Source organism: Vespula pensylvanica, chromosome 4 (assembly GCF_014466175.1).
Source record: "Vespula pensylvanica isolate Volc-1 chromosome 4, ASM1446617v1, whole genome shotgun sequence".
Classification (NCBI taxonomy): domain Eukaryota; kingdom Metazoa; phylum Arthropoda; class Insecta; order Hymenoptera; family Vespidae; genus Vespula; species Vespula pensylvanica.
Window position 1 is genome coordinate 6,782,525 of NC_057688.1, and position 23,485 is coordinate 6,806,009.

At 32.8% G+C, this 23,485-nt stretch overlaps 3 protein-coding genes across 6 annotated transcripts; 2 read left to right on the forward strand and 1 right to left on the reverse strand.

The window, feature by feature from the left end:
* The first annotated feature begins 4,386 nt into the window (after positions 1 to 4,386).
* On the forward strand, positions 4,387 to 19,069 carry LOC122628355 (homeobox protein Hox-A1-like). Of its 3 annotated transcripts, none has more exons than XM_043810593.1 (3): positions 4,387 to 6,174; positions 17,875 to 18,085; positions 18,165 to 18,312. In XM_043810593.1, exons 1-3 carry the CDS (start codon positions 5,223 to 5,225, stop codon positions 18,175 to 18,177), a joined length of 1,176 nt encoding a protein of 391 aa, XP_043666528.1. In that variant the 5' UTR covers positions 4,387 to 5,222; the 3' UTR covers positions 18,178 to 18,312. The 3 variants fall into 3 exon arrangements, with proteins under 3 accessions (XP_043666528.1, XP_043666526.1, XP_043666527.1); XM_043810592.1 differs by having other exon boundaries at positions 4,391 to 4,458; positions 5,163 to 6,174; positions 17,875 to 19,069; XM_043810591.1 differs by having other exon boundaries at positions 17,875 to 19,069.
* A 1,527-nt stretch (positions 19,070 to 20,596) lies between these two features.
* Positions 20,597 to 21,664, forward strand: LOC122628359. The gene is made up of 2 exons (XM_043810598.1): positions 20,597 to 21,139; positions 21,345 to 21,664. The coding sequence occupies exons 1-2, from the start codon at positions 21,011 to 21,013 to the stop codon at positions 21,597 to 21,599; spliced, it is 384 nt and encodes a 127-aa protein (XP_043666533.1). The 5' UTR covers positions 20,597 to 21,010; the 3' UTR covers positions 21,600 to 21,664.
* A 41-nt stretch (positions 21,665 to 21,705) lies between these two features.
* LOC122628358 (mitochondrial import inner membrane translocase subunit Tim17-B) lies at positions 21,706 to 23,294 on the reverse strand. 2 transcript variants are annotated; one of them, XM_043810596.1, is made up of 2 exons: positions 23,140 to 23,294; positions 21,706 to 22,559 (listed from the first exon to the last, which is right to left on the reverse strand). In XM_043810596.1, the coding sequence occupies exon 2, from the start codon at positions 22,546 to 22,548 to the stop codon at positions 22,060 to 22,062; it is 489 nt and encodes a 162-aa protein (XP_043666531.1). In that variant the 5' UTR covers positions 22,549 to 22,559; positions 23,140 to 23,294; the 3' UTR covers positions 21,706 to 22,059. The 2 variants fall into 2 exon arrangements, with proteins under 2 accessions (XP_043666531.1, XP_043666532.1); XM_043810597.1 differs by lacking the exon at positions 23,140 to 23,294 and adding an exon at positions 22,826 to 22,973.
* Between the last annotated feature and the right edge of the window lie 191 nt (positions 23,295 to 23,485).

Below are 23,485 nucleotides of genomic sequence, written 5' to 3' on the forward strand. Positions count from 1 at the left end.
CTCTCTCTCTCTCTCTCTCTCTCCCTTTTTCCTTATCTTTTCCTTTGAACAACTGCTAATAATACTTATTCAATATTTATAACGATACGATCAACAGCTACATAAGTATGGATTGCTCGTGAGTCAGGTTGAATGATACGGCATATCAAAGACTGCCAAGTCATTGCGTACCAGACTACGGCTTTACCTTGACAACCAAATCCTTTTACACGTCTTTCCATTGTTTCACTGTTGTCGTTCTATTCATAATTCAGTTAAATAGTTATCTGTTCTTCACAGACAATTCTACGGCCATGGGGAAAAAGAAAAAAAGAAAAAAAAATGAGAAAACTAAATATGTATATGATAGAATATAAAAAAAGAATCATAAAAACATCCTCATAACATTAATACGATATAGTCATTTAATCTTCTTTTTATAAGAACCACAAAGCATCCATCTTTGAAAAAATAAAAAGAATAAAATAATAAATGCAAAAAAACCTGATGTCCCCTGATGATATACCTATCTAAAAAAGAAAACGAAACGAACAAAAAATGATATCATTTCTCCTATTTTTCTCCCTTTTTCTCCCTCTCTCTCTCTCTCTCTGTCTATGTTAAAATAGATTTAATTAATAATATTATATATACGAATATCCAAATGAGATCATATTTCTTGCGTAATAAGCTCTTATGTTTCGACCCAGGTGACCTGCTATCGTCGCGATAGAAAGCAGGTTATAAATAAACGTGACATAGCTAAAACATGGATATATTAAATAAAAAGCTAGAATAAAATAATCGTAATGTCGATATGAAAAATCAAACTCGCCGAATATAGAGAGCTGGATATACGAGATTAAAACGAACGCCATCATCTATCTGTTCGGTTTTATTTGGAAAATTTCAGGAAAAAGAGGAAATGCGTGCGACCCCAATGATATCCATGATGTATTTGTAAATGTATTCGATTACGTTCACATTCATGCTCAGACGGGGTCGAAGAGAAGCCCGTCCTGCAGTTAGAACAGCAATCGAGCGACTCTCATACGGAATGATTGATGACTTCATTGTGCGGGCTTTCCCATGTCCCTGGCTATGATTTCGTACGCGCGGCACACAAAAAGAGGCGAGCGCCATTTCGAAAATGGGCGGAATTATGGAAAATTCAGGACAGAAGATCGATCGGGCGTTACCATTCGCGATGAGATTTCCTCGTGTACCGATATCTACCCAATTCGGAATTTGGATCTTTCGTTAAATAACTCAAATCACGAGAACGAGATTTTCAACGGAACTTCAAACGATTTGCTTCTCTACAATCTTTTGTTATCGAATAACTATTGTATAGAAATACAATCTCTATTGGTTACTACGTATTTGATACACTTTTTCGTTATTTTTACATTACACTCGTATGCGTTTATTGCAACATCTGATCCCAAAAATAAAATCACTTCTTTTTAACGAAATATTTTTTTTCAAGTTCACACGAAGAAAAATAAAATTATAAAGACACACTTACAAGATACTACTGATATTCGAATAGAAACATTTACAAACATTGCCAATGAATTGTTAAAAATTAAACAATAAAATACGTCGTCCCTTCTAAAGTTAGGCGTGCCCCTTTCGATGAAAGAAGAAAACGCAAGTACACTATTCTCAAGGGAGTTTGCTTTCTTGAAATTCCAAACAGGAATGAAGAAGAAGAAGTTCTCCCTTTTATTTCATCGACGTTGTAACATTGACGTTCGTCTTGCGAAAAACCTACGAAAACTACAATGGGAGCTACCATCGCGATTTTATAAAGACGACCCTTTATGCCTTTCTCGTGAAAGAACCTTGCGGTCGATTCTTGACAGACAGCTGTCCATCGAAGTGTACCACCCGCTGAATTGTTGTGATTCGATGTTTGAACGACAAGAAGTCAGACGGTAAAGAATGAAGCTTAAGAAGTGACCTTTGAAAAGCCAACGCAATTATTAGCGATCATCTCTCCGTGCTAAATTTTACAAAAAGCAAACCTAAGTCGTTTTTTGTGCGAAAAAACGATCGCTGTTATATCGTTTTACGTAAAATCAATAATCTAAATGTCTAATGAGTATTACTAAGAGTTTCTCTTGTTATTTATTTTTACTTACTTGCTTTCTCTCTCTATTTGATTTTACTTACTTGCCCATTAGCTTCAAAATTAGTGTACTCTCGTATGTACTTGTTTTAACTTTATTAATTTTAATTCGATATAAAATCAAGAATTAACAAACAACTTGAAATGAAATATGTCTGATATTGAGACAAATTTGAAAAGAGATATCAGTTGGTAATAATGAAGATTTATCGATTCCGATACAAATTAGCGTGAGAAAGCAAATAGGTGTATATAATATGTTAAACGGGTAGAAAAATGAAGAGAATCAAAAAAGAACTACAGCAGCGGCAACGGCAGCAGCAGCAACAGCAGCTACGAGGACAACTGCAGTTCGGAATGACAATGCAGGTGCCCCATCCCATGTCAAATCTCAGCGTGGCGCCAACACGAGATATGTAGGTACCAGACCGAACTCCGACTGGTTCGTAATTGTTTAAGAGGATTAGTCAGAAACGTTTATCCTTGCTACAAGGAAAAAAAAGATGCTGATATTTATCCCAGTATTAGACTCGACTAAACTCGAATTTATTGCTTCTTATCCCCGAAAATTCTTTTTTAGAAGTGTTCAACCGGCAAATCATACTCCTCATCTCATACTACTCATGCGACCAGCTTTTAAATCGAAAACCTTTTCACAAAGGCCATATCACCAATCGGAGATTGTTTCGCATCAGATTTATCTCGCTAAATTTGATTTAACATCGTGCGTACAAAAAGAACAATATTTTTTCTTAATAAATTTATAGCAGTTATTTACTATAAATGACAATCAATAAAAAAATAACAATCAATACCGTCTCAAAACATCTTAAAAAACATAAATAAATAAATAAATAAATAAATAAATTATGTTTTAGAAATATCTACTTGATATCAAACCCTGATCACACAGATCACAAGTTAATCGCAGATTGATGGACAGACCAATCAAATTATAATAAATAAATAAATAAAAAAACAAATAAATAAATAAATTATTTGTACAAAAGTTCATATCGATCGTCACGTGGGATCGTAAATTTGTGAAGACCCTAAAAAGATCCGTGGGATCCTAAAATACGCGTGAACGCGTTGAATTAGAAGTATCGTACCTTGACGTAGAGTCGATCAAGATGAAGATTCTCCGAGCTGATGTTCGAAACAGGGCGGATGTCGCGGGTGGCCGCAGGTGGCGCCCTCGATATAAGCTTGTCTGACTGAACCGCTGATACGAGAACCGCGCTTCTTAAACTCTCATGGTGGAATGTGTCATCCTGTCACTGAACCCACATGGGGTAGGAGACGTCTCGTGGGCCCGTCAAGAGGTGCTCGATCGGTCGAACTTTTACCCGCTCTCCAAGGGAGCAAAGAATGTCAATCGGACGTATCACGAATTCGAACGTAACATAAATTACCTATATTATGATCAGATACTTACAATTTCTGAACAGATAATTACAATTTCTAAATTCTTCATTAACCAAAAACTAACAAGAATTCCGATGTTCTCATACGTTCGATTCTAATTTTTATTACTTAGATAAGTGACCACTCTATAATATTTCTTGGATAATATTAATTCTAAAATAAGTATCTACATTGAATATAACAATATACGCAGGGACCGTAACCTTGATCAGAGATCAACAGTAGAAAAAGACAAGCCATCCCTTAAACGTAATAAGAAACGAAATAGACGAATTGCAGCTTACTGATCCACCTACGAGGTATCATCAGTTCATCGTACTTACGAAGAAGTAGTAATTAAATGGTTTACATTGGAAAGAGACAGAACATTGGCAAAAGAAGGAAGACAGGTGAGCCACGTATGCGACGAAATAAATCCTTGGAAAATAAGGAAAAGGGATGAGCGCGTTACCCTAAAGGAACGAAGCTAGATAGACCGGTATAAAGTGTAACGGGGAGGTAGACTTGCCTTTGGACAGACACACACACACTCTCTCTCTCTCTCTCTCTTTCTCTCTTTCTCTCTTTCTCTGTGGAAGGTGGGTACCGATATATAATATCCGACTACCTAGCTCGGTTCTGCGATAAGTGTCAACTGCAGCGCGGCAGATAAAAAGAATGAACGGAAAATAAAATCCACCGCGGGTGATCCATCATGTGGACGCGAACTTGGGACGCGCAGACTCGTACTTGATTGGTTGGTACCGCCCACGTGGTACCACGTGACCCCTACGTAAACCACGCCCATGATACTAGGTAGCCGCCTGAAGCTAGCCACGTTCTTTGCTCCGTACGTTTCTGTCCTGAACAGGGGGAAATCCCGGGTGTGAGTGAGAGAAAGAAGAAGGAGAAAACTTGGACACAGCAAACCCCTGCGGGTCAGTCTCACCTGCGTGCAAGCTTCGACCTAGCCAGTCCAGTTGAGCGGGCCTCCTCGTTCACATCGACTCGCGTATAGTTTCTCGACATAATCACTAATCGACTCTTATTTAACATATTCTTAATTATTCCAATTGAACAAATTATCATCCAAAGTGTTCTATGTGTCTCTTCCAAAGGAAAACACATACTAATATATTTTTTAACTTGAAGATATGTCTTATTAAGTTACAGTGTAACATTAAGGAATCAAAAAAGAATCGGGATATCGATAAAGAATCGACTATCCAAAGTGTTTTGTCTAATTAGATGGATTTTTCTATCTCGAATCGATTATTAAAACGTATTTGATTAACGTGTCTTGTACGATAGCGTGCTTATCGTTCCTAATCTCATAACTTTGTTATGTTGACAACGTACTGACAAAAAAACCTCTCGAAGTTATTGTTTTTATAAGTTTTATCGTGAAAAATTGCTTGTTGAAAAATATTACGATGTAGTAGTCAAGGAGTGATATCGGATGGACTTGGAAAAGGCTTTAAATTTCTAATTAATCTTCGGTCGCAAAGAAAAAAAACTACGTTCCATTAATCAGATTCTTTAAAGTGCTCTCTGAGTGTCCTAGTTACAACCATGTAGAGAACATCTTAGTTCTCTTTCTTTAAAAATTTCAAAGACTATTCTTTTCAATCTATGTGAACAGTGAAAGACAACGTGGTGGTGGACTGTGAGTCGTTGATGTATTCGTTTCATCGCCAGAAGGATGATGATGATGGACATGGGCATGTACGGGACCTACGGTAAGCCAGATTCATATCCCAACTACGTGTTCGCCGGTCAAGGGAATCATCATCATCAGGCTTCTACCGTCGGTGGACATGTGTCTGTACCACCATCACCCGATCTTGCGCCGAGTCATTATTACCCTCAGACAGCAGTGGCTCCTTACTCATCTTCGTCATCCGAAAGTTTCCTGACTGCTGAGTCTGGTGCTTCGTCGAGTACACCGCCTCAAAGTTTCTACTCGCCGACGGGAGCTGTACTACACGAGGATGGTACTACAACGGCGATCATTTCGTCGGAGAACGGCCTGAGTTATACCAATCTTGATTATGCTTCCTCCTCGACATACTCCGGTCAACAACAACAACAACAACAGCCACAACCACATGCAGGATCCCATGGTTCGAATGAACCTCATCAAAGTTACCATGTACAACAAAATACCTACAGAGAAGATCATCATCATCATCATCACCACCACCACCATCACCCTCCGAGTCTTCATCAAACTGCTACCTTACAAACCCATCAAAGAACGGAACTTGATTTGCATCAACCAACCTCTAGTCACCATCATCATCATCATCATCCTCCTCACCATCGACATGAATCCGAATATCAGGTACCAGTCGGTGCAACTCCCAATTACGTTCACCAATACGAAGATTCTCTTCACTATCACGCTCCGATCAGACAGAACGAGTTCCCCGGACATCCTACAGGACATTACAAAGAAGAGAATCGTGATCCAACCTCTTATCACACTCTTCCACAACCAGGACATTCTCAACAACAGCAACAACATCCTCATCCACAACATCCTCATCATCAGCAACATTCTCATCAGCACCAACAACAACAACAGCAACAGCAGGCCCAAGTACCTACTTACAAGTGGATGCAAGTTAAAAGGAACGTTCCTAAGCCCGTCGGTAAGTGTTTCTTTTCATTGCCAAGTGGATAATTAACATGAACTCAAAGTTAGAGCAGATATTAATAATATTATACTTCTATTACACGAGCAAAAAATTTTCTAGATACTTAATAATTATACATTGAAATCACTCCTGATTAAACATATTATTACATAAAACATGAAGCTCAATAAATAACATTTTAATTCGATCATTAAAAACAAATTCTCGATAAGCGGGAGTAAACTTACATTTACTTGCGAAGTATCGATAATTTACATACATGGACGATTATAAAATCTGAAAAATGATAAACGTGGAAATGTTTAATTAAACGGTAGTCGTACGAGTAAAAACAGTAAGATTTACGATCACATTCTATTTACATATCTATCCGCTTATATATACATATATACATATATATGTGTACATATATATATATATATATATATATATTCTTTCTGCTTGCTTTTATGTAACGACGAACGTAGGAGGATATATCTAAATATGTCAATGAAATTTGCAAAAGAACGTAAAGATTTATCCTACATACGTATCAAATCACGTAAAGAATCGATGAAGAATTATGAAACATATTCTTTTTTATTAGATAAAATATCAATTACGTAAATCACTAATATGAAAAGCAAATAATTCATAGATCAATTTAATTTCACTAGTATAACAAAAGAAAACAAAAAAAAATATATCTATTAGGCTTTTGTTGAAATTTCTTTGTTCCTTCTTCTTTTTTTTCCTTTTTAGTAAACACGCAAAAAGTATAATAAAACTTATTTATCGTTTTTTATTACTGATCACTCTAAAAAATTAAATTCAAACATTGAACTACATTTGTTTCTCTTATTAGCCTTTAAAATAAGAAATAACATAAGTTATTCATAAATTAACATAATCCTGAAAGGGTTAACATTCTTCTCTACAGAACAAGAATGACATGTCACTTTTTGTTCTTAGAATTACGTGTAAATCACGCACGAAATATAATTTATACACACACACACACACACACACACATATATATAGAGAGAGAGAGGAACACACATACGTATATATATACTTACTAAAAAATAACGAAGGCAACGAAACGTATATACGTCACATTTCACTTGTGCGTCAATCTTAATTGAACTCACCACCCAAGTGAAAAGTTCTCTTTAGAATCAGTCGATTAGGCTTCGTGTCTACGTCTGCGTATATCGGGTTTGTACATGAATTCGTGTAAAGTATCCTCAACGAGACGCGATTAGGTCATGTCGTTACTTAATCGAGGACACGAGTCGAAATCACGCTTCCAAGAACGTAAGGCGTTCTTGAACTTCTAAACACTCTATTATTGCGTCTGATATTATGTTACTTGAAGAAGTCAGTGAAAGGAAGAAAAAAGAGAAAAAAAACAAAAAGTAAAAAGTAAAAAATAAACAAAAACAAATTAGAATGAAGTAAAAATTTTAGAAATAATAATAACACATCTTTTTTAACATTTACTTAATTTCTACGATAAAAATAAAATAAAAAAATTATAAGAAAGTGTGCACATACTGATAATAAAAAATATCAATCTAAAGATTAAACGATATTTAAAAAAAAAACATTATTATCGATGTTCTACAATCATTGCTCTATATTATCACATCTAACAGTTTGACTACCGTTTACGCCTATGGGCGACACTCGTAAACGTAATAGATAAGATTATGCACACGAAACGAGGAACAGAAGATACTCGAGGTTTACGAGAATGTCCTACCCAGTACGATCATAAATCAAGCTTGCAAGCGCCGCTCGTTGAGTTTCTATCTCTCATATACAAACGTTTGCTTACGATAGATCTCGATACCTCTCGAAAGATTCAAAGGCGTATATACAAAGAAAATATATATATTCATGCGCATATAAATATATGTAAGAAAAACCACTATATATAAAAAAGTATATATAAAAAAGTATGATATAATAATTATTTTTTCTTTATATAAAATATATAAATATGTGTATCTGATAATTCTCAATTTTTTTAATTAAAAGAAATGAATTATAAAACTTAAATTTTCTTTGATTCTTAAATTTCCATCGAACGAATTGATGTAGATATATTTTTAACGTAACAAATCATTCATTGTTTTGTTTATAAATATCAAAGATATCTAATCACAAGGCCGACTTTAATCGAATAAAAATATCGCGTACGTATTTAATAGAAGTACTTTATATTTAGTTAACTATGTAAGACTGAGATAGATATGATAAAGTTTGCCATTACAAAAGGAATTTGTGAACTCAAATTTATCTGACAAAATAATGATCTTTCGAAAAGAAAAAAAAGACCTCAACTGATAACGATAAGGTTATATATACTATTTTCAAATCACTTAAGAAGAAAACATCCGCTTGACAAAAATATTCATTTGAAAATTAATAAAATAAATAATTGTTTGGACAATGATAATATCTGCTAACATTTTTTTAATTTTATATTAATTTTTATTTCGATGATAAAAATTGTGTTTGATATATATATATATATATATATATATATATATATATATATATATATATATACACACACACACACATGTAAATATCAAAGAAATGTGTAATCGTCGGCGCCAGACACGAAATAATAACGAGTTATCAAATCTATTCTACAGATCACCGATGAGAACTCACATACGTTAATATTAAGATATCGGAATTAGAAATTTGACGGAACAGAACCGGTTTAGATTTGTAGCCGTCAAATCTTAAACGTACTTTCTCACACTTTTGTCGATATTAAAGATACTTAACTCGCATTACGATTGAAATTTTAATTGCTACTTACGACGCACAATAAAAATATGTCCGCGAGAAGTTGTCAAGGAATATTTTCGACACGTCACGACGAAAAAAGATTAAAAGTCCTACAAACGCATAGATAAAAATAAAAATTTCCTTGTAATGTGAAACAAATTTCATAACGTGATAAGTGAAACATTTCGATGATCGAGTAGTTTTGGAAATTTTTATTCGACGATAAAGTGAAGCGCGAAACTGATAGAATAGAAAAAAAAGAAGAAAGAAAAAAGGAAACATAAGAATACATAAAAATATGCAAGTAAAAAATTTTCTTTAATGTTAATAAGATGACAGTCGATGATCGAACGATCTTTGAAATCTTGATTTGATAATAAAATAATGACCGAGCGTGCAATTCCTTAGAAGTATCTTAACATATTTCTTACAACGTTACGACGGTTAGGTATCGCAAAGCAGCTGTGAAAACGTCACATTCGATGTTAAGCAAGAAATGAGACATCTTAAAACACTAGACCGGTTCTCCTAACTTCGGCATTAACTCGCTCGAAAGGTACGGGACAGCAACGTAAATACATATATATGTATATAGCTTAACATGCTTCTCTGGTAACAGTGAGAGCGTTCTCGTTCAAAGCTTGTTGAATGGATCTTGTCGGAGTTAGGTACCGGCGTTACGCTTAATAGCTCATTATAATCGAATTAATAACGGCAGCCTCGAGAATTGAGAAGGGTGAGACGCGCCGCCAATTGCCGCGGAACATGCAAATCGTAGCCCGATTCACCCAGCCCTCTCTTTAAAACCCCTAACTTCATCGCTCTATCTTTTCCTCTTTCACGCTATTACCCACTTCATTTCAAATCTTTACGAAATTACTTTCCTTAAGATCACTTGACTTTCTCTGATTTAAAGGTTCTTACATTACCTTCATCATATTTTACTTTTACTATTTGTTTTATTAATCGATCTTAATGAATAATTTGTATATTGATCAATCAAATGTATACAGATATATAGAGTGAATATCTCATAAAATATATGATCACTTATCTATACACACACACATAGATCCTAACATATCCTGCATGATCTTATAGATTCTAAAATTCTACAAATACCAACACATAACATAGATCCTAAATGAAGATTTTTACTAATTTAATAATTTCATCAAGATTATAATATATTATTTCGATGAAATGAATAAGATCGATTGTCTAAGACGTAACAAAGAAAAGAAAAAAAAACGAAGATTATTAGTAATTAGAATCAGAAAGTGGCAGAGATTCGATTGAAATAAGAGGATGGGCGTGGCAGAAAGAGAAGCTCTGGTGGGAAGACTCTGCTAGATTTTGGTTGGTTAACTTTTTTGGTTGGCCGAGATCTCACAATACCTCTCGTTTTCCCCTTCGTGAGTCTAGACCATATCGTACGCCAGGGGGTCCAGAATAGAGAAAACTTCTAGAGGGACGGCCAGAGCTCCATGATGCTTCAAGGGCTGCTACGAAAGGGGCTGCCTAGGGGACACTTGCGCAGGATTCGAAAAAAAAATGGAAAGAGCGTCGCAACGCTGTCAGCCTTTGCGAACCGATCTATCATACTAAACTCGATTTCTTTTCTCGGACGATGCGCTCAATAGCGGGATTGCTAATATCGAGAGAAAGAGAAAATGCCGAGACAAATGAGTAGCCGCTGCGTAAAAAATCTACTTACTTTCCTTCCCAAGAATGAGATTCCAAATTTTATTCGACACTTCTTTTTCTAATCCCTATATAAAATAAAATAGATACATTTGATAAGGTATAATGTGGCATTAGCAGAAAATATGTCACAAATACTAACAAATTATTATAAATTTTGTCTTACTAATAATATTAAAATACATACGACACCGATATTTGTCAAGATTTATTATGAAAAATCCTTTATTTTTTCTTATAAGATTTTCTTTTTCATTAGAAATTTTTCTCTTTGCAGTTTTCATCCGAACAATCGTACAAAGAAAGATTCACATTGAATCTTTTAGGTCAGGTTCATCGACCTATACGATCACGCATTTAGAAATCGCGTCGCGCGCTGATATAACATTTTTAATTATATTATAACGTTACTATTCACATCTAGGTCAACAAGTATCTTCATACCTTGATGAAATAAAACTAATCTCTACTAGACATTGACATAATACTATTAATCGACACATACATAACTATTAATTAACAAGAAATGCTAACAACAACTTGGTAAATAAGTGTAATCTTTAACGATCTCTTCATTCGTGTTGTCACATATATTATCGATATTACTATAATTATAATAATTTTTACCTTATAATTGTATGAGAAAGTAAGTTGAACTAGTTTTACTATCTTGATAAAATAACGTAAACATGCCTATTACCTTGCTTTAAAAATTATTTCCAGATGTTTATTTTGTGTTTCTTTATAATTAGAATCAATAAGAAACTTCATTGCTTATTCGTCAATTACACTGATAAAAAAATAAACGGATATAACTAAATATAAAAACGAAATAAAAATTCTTACGTATATAAAGAGCAATTACGTTGATAAATGTAAATATATTCTTAAATAGTAGTATATGTAGATGTAAAGTCTTTGAGAATCTTCAAAATCATGATAACGTTTACCGCTAATATTCTGTAAAAATTATTTCCGAGAGACCGTCTCATTTCCTCGAAGACTATCACCTTTTAGGCCGCTTTAAAATATGCATATAGTTAAGTATCGACTCTCTGACCAAACGTATTCAGGGACGCCATAAGTTAGCCAAAATCAAATCGGAGTCTTCCCAATTGTTAAATCTCTTCCATGAAGTCTAAATAATTCCATAAAAAATGAATAGATATTAAATCCTAAAAATGTTTTTCAAAACAATTATGTAAAAAGTATCTAATAAAAAGTAATCAAGAGATAAAGAAAGATAAAAAGACCTCGATAAAAAAAAAAAAAAAGAACAAGATAATCTAGTCTAACACTATTAACACTGTGAGGAGTAATATACTAGATATTACTTCTTCAAACATTTATTAATCAAGGCAAAAGAAAAGAAAGGAAAAGAAACATAGATAATCGTAGGGCAGGCTAAGTTATACGAGCGGCCCTGAGAACGTCTCGAGAGTAGAGGAGGAAGAGTATAAAAGAGAGAAAGAGAGAAGGAGAGAAAATATACATATACATATATCGAAGAGAGACGTGTGTCCGATAATAAGAAAGAGAGAAGAGAAGAGAACGTGGGTCGAGGCAAACGCGAGCGTTCGCGGCCGCTCCGCTCCGGTCCGTTCGCGGCAAACGCGCCGGACGCGTGAGTGAGTGGCCGATATCTCAAGAGGGGATCAGAGGATCGTTCGCGTGTTTCCAGCAGGGCTGCCACCCGCCGAACCTGGCAACCCCATATCCCACACGAGCCACCACCACCACCACCATCACCATCACCATCACCATCACCAGCTGGTTTAGTTCGTTCGTTCGTTCGTTCGTTCGTTCGTTCGTTCGTAGGTTCGTAGGTTCGTTCGTTCGTTCGTTCGTTCGTCCGCCACCCTCCTGTCCACGTGTCTCGCTCACGCTGATTTTCATTTCCGCGGTACTTCAGTCAACTGGCCGTCTCTCACTCTCGCTCTCACTCTCACTCTCATTCTCTCTATTTCTTTCTACGTCGGTCTCTCTTAACTCGTATTGACCGCATCCGTGCCTCCGACGAATTACCGTCGACTACGACCAACCTAAGACTATCCTTTCCCTAATTTTGCCTGTCGATTAGATATTATTTTCTAACAAATCGTTGAGGAAAAAATATATATATACATATGTATACCTGTGTATTTATGTGCGTATATATGTATTATATATCTATGTATATGGATATGTATAACGTAGAATATGTTCGATATGATCAATTAAAAATTATTAACGAAAAAGTAATTAATTGTTTCGAATTTTCTTTCATTGATTTAGCTTTGATAATGTCTAACTTCATTGTTATTGCATCATTAAATAAAATCGAATACGATACTGTGAAGACAATATTTACCTACGTAAAATTAATATGCAGGAATATTCATACATATCTGTTCGATTGTTAATCATTATCATATCTAATAACATTACTATTATATCTAACAAACCCGTAAGAAAGAGAACTAATTTACATGTATATGCTTACTTCTGTTAAATACTTATACGAGACAGAAAGATATGTTGTAGTTGTATATAAAATAAATACTATTTATATGTTCGAATTATTCGTTCAATTGCACATGAAAAAATAGTAAAAAGAATTTCACTAAGGTAATTCCTTCTGTTCAGCTTCCACACATCGGTCGTCGTATCTCGTCAGGCACGTTGATTTTAGTATTATGATAAGTAATATCCTGAGTCACAGTCGTACATGAAAATGGTAACGATACATATATAATACCTATAATACCTAGATATATATATATATATACACACATATATCTACATGTATATAAATGTGTCTCTATATATAACGTAATATAAAAGGGGGTGCGTGCAGCACGTTCGACAAGATCCGCGCTTCGTGTACGTTCGTAAATGCGCTTGGACATTCCCCGCTAAAATTAGGCTTATCACGATACTACCTGCGATAAATGTCGACGACTTTAACGCCCTTTTCTACGTCTACAAAACATTTTGATATCCGAAAAAGAAAAAATTCGTTCTTTTTAGAAAACGAAAAAATCCTTTTTTTGTTTAAATAAGTAAACACTAAATCGCTAAGGAAATAAAACGTACAAATACGTTAATACGAACTTGAAAATCAAGTTCAAGAAATATCTAGTTCAAGATCACAGTTTTGTTTCTAAGATATAAACTCTAATTAAAGATGAAGACACGTAGATAACATAACGACGAAGCTTTTGCATATGAAAATAAATTATTTTAAGGTTGATCATATCGCTTAAAGAATTTCAAATATTTTATGTAATACCAAATACTCGTCCGATGATATGCATTTATATGTATACATATCGGTATAGACATAGCTCTAAATGTATATATATACGTCTCACCACAACATGTACGAAGGGTAGACGACGATTATCCAACTGCTGAGCAAGGTTTCAACCCGTACACGCCAACCAGCCAGTCCACGTTCGTTCAAAGGCTTTCCGATTAAATCTTACCTGGCTTAATATTATTATTTTACTTACTGCATGCAAGAACATAAGAAAGACAGGTAAGAGAGAGAAAGAGAGAGACAGAGAGAGATACAGAGATAGGAAAAGGGAATATAAAAATCTGCTAAGCCTCGTCTATCTATATCTAGTAGTTCGACTACTTTTGCTTTTGAAGCAACTATCGCAACATCTAGTTACGTTCAATTAAGAAGAAAATAAAACAGAGGAAAGAAAGAGTACACAAGAAATTCACATATATTAAAGATTACAGTAATTATTATATGCGTATAGATATATTTCATCTCTACGAATAGGATCGTTGAATATGTATTGTATCTACATGTATTCGATACATTTACCTCTTAGACGTCGCCGACAGTAAAGGATCCCTTCATCACACAAGATCATCTGCTCTTATGCGGTAACAACCTTCCCCGCGCGTTGAAAGTACATTATGCAATTCAAATATTATTCAAAGGCTAAAAGCCATGAGGGACAGATGAAGTAAGGAAGCATTAGGGGTTAGAAAGTATAAACCAGGGGAATAGGTAAAAGATATCGTGGTATTACGTTACAGGAAATACGGATTTCGATGGATTCTTTATCTCTATTTCATCTTTCAAAATTATTCTTAGATTAGATAACGATTATTGCGATTATACTACATTTTTTAATTGTCATCAAAATCGTATATCCTTCTAATATATTTCTTTTCTTTTTTAAATATTTTTATCTAACACATAAATATTTATCTATAACATTTTCCATCAACTTCTCATTGCTACGTATCTAACAAATAATTTATAATTTGAGTTTTTGTTAACAATATGATGCAATAACAAAATTAATAACAAAACTCAATGAGAAACAGCTGGATTTGATCGATATAGATATAATTTCACGGTTTAATACCAAGCAAAAGTCCCTAAATAAATATTAGAATAACATCTGGCTCTGATAGTTCGAAAGGAAACAAAAAATGAGGTCTTTGGATATTTGATCGAAACATTCATCGTTTCTCGACGTCAAATAATTCTGTTGTTCCTGATACTTCCTATTTTCATTTATCCTCTTAATATAACACATACACACACACACACATGTATTATCCTTCATAAATATTAAATAAGAAAAAGGAGCAACAATGTCATCGAAGTATCGTGATAACTCTTTGATTTAACGTAAGAGATAACGCGTAATAATAAAAGTAATTTATTAACAATATCAATATAAAAATTTATAATAAGATCATTAGGCCGTTCGCGTTATCTAAGCATAACTAAACTGGATATCGTAATCTTCGAGACAAGCTTCTAATCCAGAAACATTAAAGGTATGCTCACTCGAGCATGATACTTACGTCAATATCAATTGCCGTTCTAATATTTTTTTTTTTTCTTTTTTTTTTCCCTATATCGAAACATATTTTCATTGCCCTTTATATCTCACATAACTTAATGAATTAATGAAAAAACGTTCAAATCATTCGGATACATTTTCTAGATGATATACGATAATAATAATTTATTTATTTACCTTATTCTATATATAAATCGCAATTCATTCGCACAAAGAAAAAGCATAAATTAAAATATGTTCTTTTTGCATTTAAATCATTGAAGCGAACAAGTAACACGGGAATGTTCTCTGATCATCGATACGTATCCATTGCTATGCAAAACGAGCCTATGTCGGAAATCATTTGTCTCGAGGATAAATGAGAAATTGGTAAAGCGGACGAGGGTAACTTGAGGGTGGAACTACAGAGAGTAAAGGAAGAACCGATAGAAGGTAGAAAAGACTTAAACATTGCTGAGTCAACGAAGGCGTTGACATTGCTAATTATCTTTTCATAATGCATAGAAGCAACCCTTCAGTCACCTTCTCTTTTACTGTGATTATAGGTACTGTCAAAAAAAGGCATTCGCATTATGCATCACGCAACTACCAACAAAAACAATAAGAAAAAGAACAAAAAAGAAAAGAAAAACAGGAATTTCAAACAATGACTCTGTCACCTCCATACTACTATAAAAATATATATGTGAAATATATTATGTAAAAATTTCTATGACAAATAATTTTTAAATTGTAAACTTGTAAACAGTCTATATAAACATTGTATAAAACAATCTGTATCATCCAAAAGTATCAGTTATTTATAAACTACCACCGTTCTCGAAGTTAGCTCTCTCATGGCCATTAAGCTTACGCTTCTCCAAACCGAATGATAAACTTGGACAAGTTCTATCAGGCACGCCGGAGAGATTGAATGAAATGTTTCCCGTTTTCGCGACTCATTCATCAATTTAGCACCTTAACAAGGCTACCGGGCACAACGTTACCGACTTTATCTATGGTCTTCGACTAACAAAACCCACGTTTCGCGATACGTTACTCTCTCATTTTTCTACGAATCTGTAAAAAAAAAAAATTCTTTTCTTTCTTAGACTTCACTAAGAAATGAAATGTTTTTACAAAAGTTAACGTTCGTAAAAAAGAAAAAGGAAAAGAAATTTTCGGACATCATCCTAAAAGTTAAACTTACAACTTATTATAGCGGAACAGGCATTAGCATAGCATCTAAATTAAAGTATCCGCGGAATATAATCTTCAAAGATTAAAATAAGTAGGTATAGAGGAGTTAAGAATAAAAAAGAAAAAAAGAAAATAAAAGAGAGAAGTTCATGGTAAATATACACATAATATCTAGCCCCCGATATAAAAGATGTGACTTTAAGGCGTTGGCTTGACAGTTTCGTCCACCCTCAGCCATTAAGTAAATTGATCTCCACATACCGGTAGTCTAAATAACAACCTAATTTTCATAATGCGCAAACGAGAGCCCCCTCTTTCATCCTCTTCTCCCGTTTTTTTTTTGTCGAAGTGTTCCATTTTTTTTGTTTTCTCCGCAACTTAATTAGATTATATATAATTATTATTCGTGGTATCGCAATACTCAAAATATTTCGTCATTCACAAACAAAATTTTGTCCTGCATGTATTTAGTTTTTATTTATTTGTTTATTTATAAATTTACTATTACTCTTACGGAGATTGATAACTGGACAAAAAATAACTACGTGATAACTCAACGATACGTACAACCACACATATCTGTTAAACAGCTGATGCAATTTGATCCAATGATAGGGCTCAACCCTATCGTTCGTTCACCTTCTCATACAGGTCATCCTTTCCGAAAACTACTTTCCGAGAGAATTGGCCAGCTGTGTTGGACAAGAATGGGCTGTCACTTAAAGGGATTTAAGTTAATCTCAGACTACACATATTGCTTTCCAATATTTCACGCTATTTCCTAATCGTAAGAGGATAAGCCGTTTTATATTGACGATATCTAGTACAAAGTCATCCAAACAAACAACGTACTCGAATCGAAACAGACAATTCGTACGATCGTTGATATTATCGTCGATTAATTACTTTTCCACTGGTGTTACAAGAACGCGAGAGAATGCAAAATTTTTTTTGATATCTTTCATAAAACTCCTTGAAATTTCAATTGCTAACAATCTAGTTTTACTTGACTTATCTATAATTACATTCTAATAAACATCGATAAAAAATATATATATATTTTTTACTATCCATGAAATCGTTCGTTAATCGTCGATAATTTCTTTGATCTTTCAACCTGTTAAAAAAAAAAAAAAGAAAAAAAAGAAAAAACAAGAAAGAGTGTTTCTAACTTATCTAACAATAAAACGTTCTCTGTTTGCAGCCACAAAAACGACTCACAATGCTGGAGATTTTATCGGTAACACGGTCGGTGGTACAAATCCATCGGTCTATGGAAATTCAACGAGTGGTACCGTGAACTGTCTTACTGGCGGTCCATTAGCTGGTATAACAAGTGGCTTCAACAATACCGGTCGTACGAACTTCACTAACAAACAACTAACCGAATTAGAGAAGGAATTCCATTTTAACAAGTACTTGACACGCGCGAGACGCATCGAAATAGCCTCAGCCCTTCAACTAAACGAGACGCAAGTGAAAATCTGGTTTCAGAATAGACGAATGAAGCAGAAGAAGAGGATGAAGGAGGGCCTTATACCGGCCGATGGTGGAAACGTTAGTCAACTAACTGGTGCGAGGAGTAGCAGCAATTCACCGACGAGCAATCACCAAACAACAACCAATCAGGACAATATTACTGGACTTAGTTTATCCAGTTTCACCAGCGACAATAGTCGAGAATCACCGCCTATATCGATCAAAGATTAACTCGATCATTTATGATCTTACGCGACGAGACGATGATTGGATCTAAACTAAGACTCTCGTGATAGGAAGCAAAAATAATTATTGATATCCTGCCAATGAGGCAAACAAAAAGATATTTCCTTATGTTTACATATTACTCGAATAATATTTCGTTCAACAATTGCATTCATACTGATCTTATTTCGAATATCACGTTCATTGCAAATAAACTTCTTTATTTAACGATTTAAGATATAAATGTGTTTTTATTGTTTTCTTTTATTTTTATCTTTTTTTTTTTTCTCTATAATTGATATTAAACTCGAGATATAATTCTCGCATTTAGATAGAAGAAAAATATGAAAATTCGTCTTAAAGCTGGAAATATTTATGATTTAGTCGTTATGTAAATTATTATTCGATATAGGCGAACTCTTTCTTTTCGTGCTACAACGTTACCATTGTAAATTATCTTATTCTCAACGATCTTAGTAAATTTATTTTTGCTTAAAATTTCGTGATTACATCATATATATCTCGATTATATGAAAATTGTAAAAAGAAACTACCATCCTGAGAGAGCCCTCGTTAGATTAAAAAAAGAAAAAGAAAAAGAAAAAAAAAAGAAAAAATACATCTAGAAATAATACAAACAACTTAGATTATCTTTTAATTAGATAATTCTACTATCGATAAAATAAACGAAGATGCAAATATAATTAATAAAAAAGAAAAAAAAAGATTAATTCCTAATTTAAATAATCTATATCTCGATTTCGACTAACAAAAATCTTTTTCGAATTCATTTGCTCGAGCCGAAATACATATGTACATTTGTAAATGATTTCTCAAAATATCATTACTATGTAACGGTATATATGCATCTAAACCTACATATAAACACGTTGGTTTCATAAATATGAGCGAAAAAATGTGTACGCAAGACTATATACGATATACAATTACAAATATTAGTATACAAACGTTTGTAAATTAACTTCTTGAAGTGTTGCGAAATGTTTAACAGATATATATATATATATATATATATATATATATATATATATGTGTGTGTAAACATGTATGTAACGTGTAACATCAGGATGTATAGAAGGACTCGTTAATTTGTAAGTCCCTGTTAAAAAGGTTTCTTCATAATGAAGTTCCATCTTTTCCCGAAGTATTATATCTTCAAAAGTAAACTTATTACAAGATTATTATTATTACATGATAATCTATATCTATACATATATACATTCATATATATGTATATATATATATATATATATATATATGTATGTATGTTATTACGGTAATACGATAACGCGATACATTTAATCTATAACTTAAAAATATTTGTGTATTTATATGTAAATAGAATCTTGAACACGCGCCCAAGCTTGATGTGGTGAAAATAAAAATAATGGAAACGTTTATTGATATCGCTTGGAAAGAAATTTTCGTAGCATGTGCAGGGGAACATAATAAACGATAATCAACGATGCGATATTATAGAAAAGAACGTATATATCTTCCTGTAAGATTAAACGAATGTGTTATAATACGTGCGCAAGCTTCGAATATGCGCATATTATATTTATAAAAATCGATGATTCTTTGTTCTATTTTTTTTTTTTTTCATTTTCTTTTCTACTCCAATGTTTTGAATTATAGCAATTACATATTTATGAAAGGGAATGATTCATTCTAAAAGAAAGAAAAAACAATAACAATAACAATAACAATTATGGATAACTATCTATCGTATATATAGATTTTCCCTTATTGTATTTATGACGACTTGTACCAAGGTCGTAAATGATGACAAAGAGAAAAATTACATTAAATTAAAAAAAAAATCATATAAGATTCGCATTGACTCCTTCTTATATCGATATCTTAACACGCCAACGTATTTAAAAAGGGCCACGTAGTTACAAAGAATAAATATATTGTGATTAAAGCGATAGAGAGCTCTGTACCTAAAAGATTCCTACCATAATAATAAATTGTGAGTAGTCTGTAATGTCTCTTAGAGCTATGTAGAAAGAAATAAAGTATTATTGTATTGAACAATAACGCAAGCTCTCACACGCGCGAGCACACACACATACATACATACACACACAACACACATATTTATTAAATATATTTCTTTGTGGTATCTGTCTATTATAAGAAAAATTAACGAAACCTTCCTTGTACTTACATATCGGTGTTGATTTTTTAATGAAATATCTATACTTATCTTTTTTTTCAGCAATGATCAATGATCCTATGTGTAAGTAAATACATTAAAAATATGTAAGATTACTTCTCAATCTGTCCCAAGATTTCATGTGTGTAGCATGGACGTAATACAACAGCACGAAGCCACTCAACTTGCAGAACGATTCGACGTCGATTGCTCAATGAATACTTGCCCACATACCATTACCGTCATTTCTTCGTTCTTGTCTGCTATTGGTTGTCGCGATACAATACAACGATGGTAGCGCCATCTTCTGAACTATTATGTAAACATAACACTCTAATATCTTGCATGAGTTTACCAAACTGTGTCTTCTTCGACTATATTCAAGTATATTCTCATGGCCAATTTATATCTTTTAAGAGACATGATTATAATTATTAATTTAAAACTTTAAAAAATGGATAAAGATATTAATACAAACAGAAAACTTAATGAGTGGATACATTTCCAAAAACAACTTTTGGAAGAAAAAAATTTTCTCACAGATGTATTATCTAAACTTGACAAACAGATACACGCACTTCAGGTGAAATTATATTAAAAAAAAAAAAAAACAGTATTTTATTTCAGATTATAATAATAAGAAAATGTTAAAAATAGTTTAAAAAAATAAATCTAAATAACTAAATTGAAATAAAATCAAGAATAACTACATTAATTAATGCCAATGTCAATGGAAATTAACTTTTCTATGAAAATATCATTTCTAATTGAATTTATCAATGCCGCAGGTTGAACAGTTACACTTATTAAGCGTTATAAATACAAAAAGTAATCCCAGTGATGTTTGCAAAGATACAGATCAAGCTTTACCCTTACAAGCAACAAGTAGTAATCAATCTACAAAACAAAAACCTTTAGATTTATCAGTACCTGTTTTAATGAATTTTAAAGAAGAAGAAAGTGAAGAAGATGATAATTATGATGAACTGGATGACGAACTGGATGATGTACTGGATGATGAAATGGATGAACAATGGGTGTAATGAACTAATTTCATCAAATCATTTTGTACATATATAGATTAAATAAAATGGACATACAAATTTAATTTGTATATAATTATTTGTAAATATATTAATAACCTCTAAATTGTTTTAATTATGCTTCTTTAATATTTTTGTTTGAGCAATATAGTTGACTTATTATGTACATCACAATCAGAAAGCATAAGAATGACCTAATAAAAACACTATTTTAATATATGATTTTTGAATCACTAATAACAAAATAAAAAGTTTCACATTAAACTCCATGTACACATTGTCTTTTGATCATACAGAAGGTATGGAAAAATTGATCAAATAAAAATTCTTAATCTCATTACTGTATACAAAACTGCCAAAAGATGAAGAACAAATTCATATCTCTCTATTTTGATAATAACTAAACATTGCTATTCAATTATCATGCTAAGTTTTTATAAATCTAACATATTCCTTCCTATTATGAAGGATATCCTTGTGGCATTGGACCAACATGTGATGGATCATCTACAAACGCTGGTGGTTTAAATTGTTCTGCTTGAAGCCTTGTGAAAAATATTCCTACACCTTCTATCAAAGCAAGTAATATTCCTCCAATTAAAGCACTGCCAGCCATAGTAGGCAGTCCACTCCTAGCAGCTAGAATTCCACCGGTTGCTGCACCACTAATTATAGAATTCCAAGGATCTTCCTTTTTTCTATAATGAACTAATGTGCAATCGATCATAGAAAATACTCCACCCCATATAGCAAAATTTCCTGCTATAATTGGAGCACGTTGCTTGATAGCCATAAAACTGCCTATTAAACGCCTGTTAATACCACTAGGTGCATTACGAAAACCCTTTACACTTTGAAAAACAGCTCCACCAATTGCACCCATAGTAAATGCACCACCACAATCATCTATTATTCTCCAAGGACATGGCTCTCTTGCATATTCTTCCATTCTTTAGCAATCTAAATAAAAATAATATAATAATTTAAAAATATATATGTATATACATATACGTGTATTTATATTTTTAAGAATATACAGATAATTTAAATTAAAGATGCATATGAGATCATAAATCATATTTATATATAATAATCAATATTTTACGTCATTGCGATTATTAACACGTTTACTCAACAAAATTTATATTAACATAATTTATAGTTAATTGTATTAATAACGAATACTTAATATGAAAGTAAGATAACATTGTGTAAACTATACTAACCTCTAAAATTTCATTTTATATTCTTAAATTCTTAACCTTCTAGTACTCGATAAGATAAAATGAAAATTTACAAAGTGAATATTCGAGAATTTATTGTACTATTTTTAGTATAATGTTACATACAATTTATCATATACGTCTAAAATATAAATACACGTAAATCAATGTGTATCTAATTACGAGGAGAAACGTGAATTCAAAGTAAGGTTATGTAAGCATACTTAGTGTCATCTCGCATAAAATAACCTTTAAAATCAATGATACATACAATAATAGAAAAATACAAAAATATATAACATTTTTCAATTACTTACTGAATATTTTGCTTAATGTATTTCCTTCTTTATATACACTATTTGGTAATAATCACTACGAAAGAACTGCCGCAACCACTATTATGAAATTCATGTACGCGGTGTCGACATAGACAATATAACAAGGAGCTTGAGGGGCAAACTAAAGACAAATTCTTATCTAAGAAAACGACGATAATATATTATCCAATCGAATATGCAGAAATTTAATTATTAAAATCTTAAATTTCTTTTACATCACTTATTATTATAATTTATAAACGTATAACATTTTTTGTATCTTCTTGCAATTAAATTCAAACAATTATAAAAATATCTATTGGAAAGATATTATTAAGAAATATTT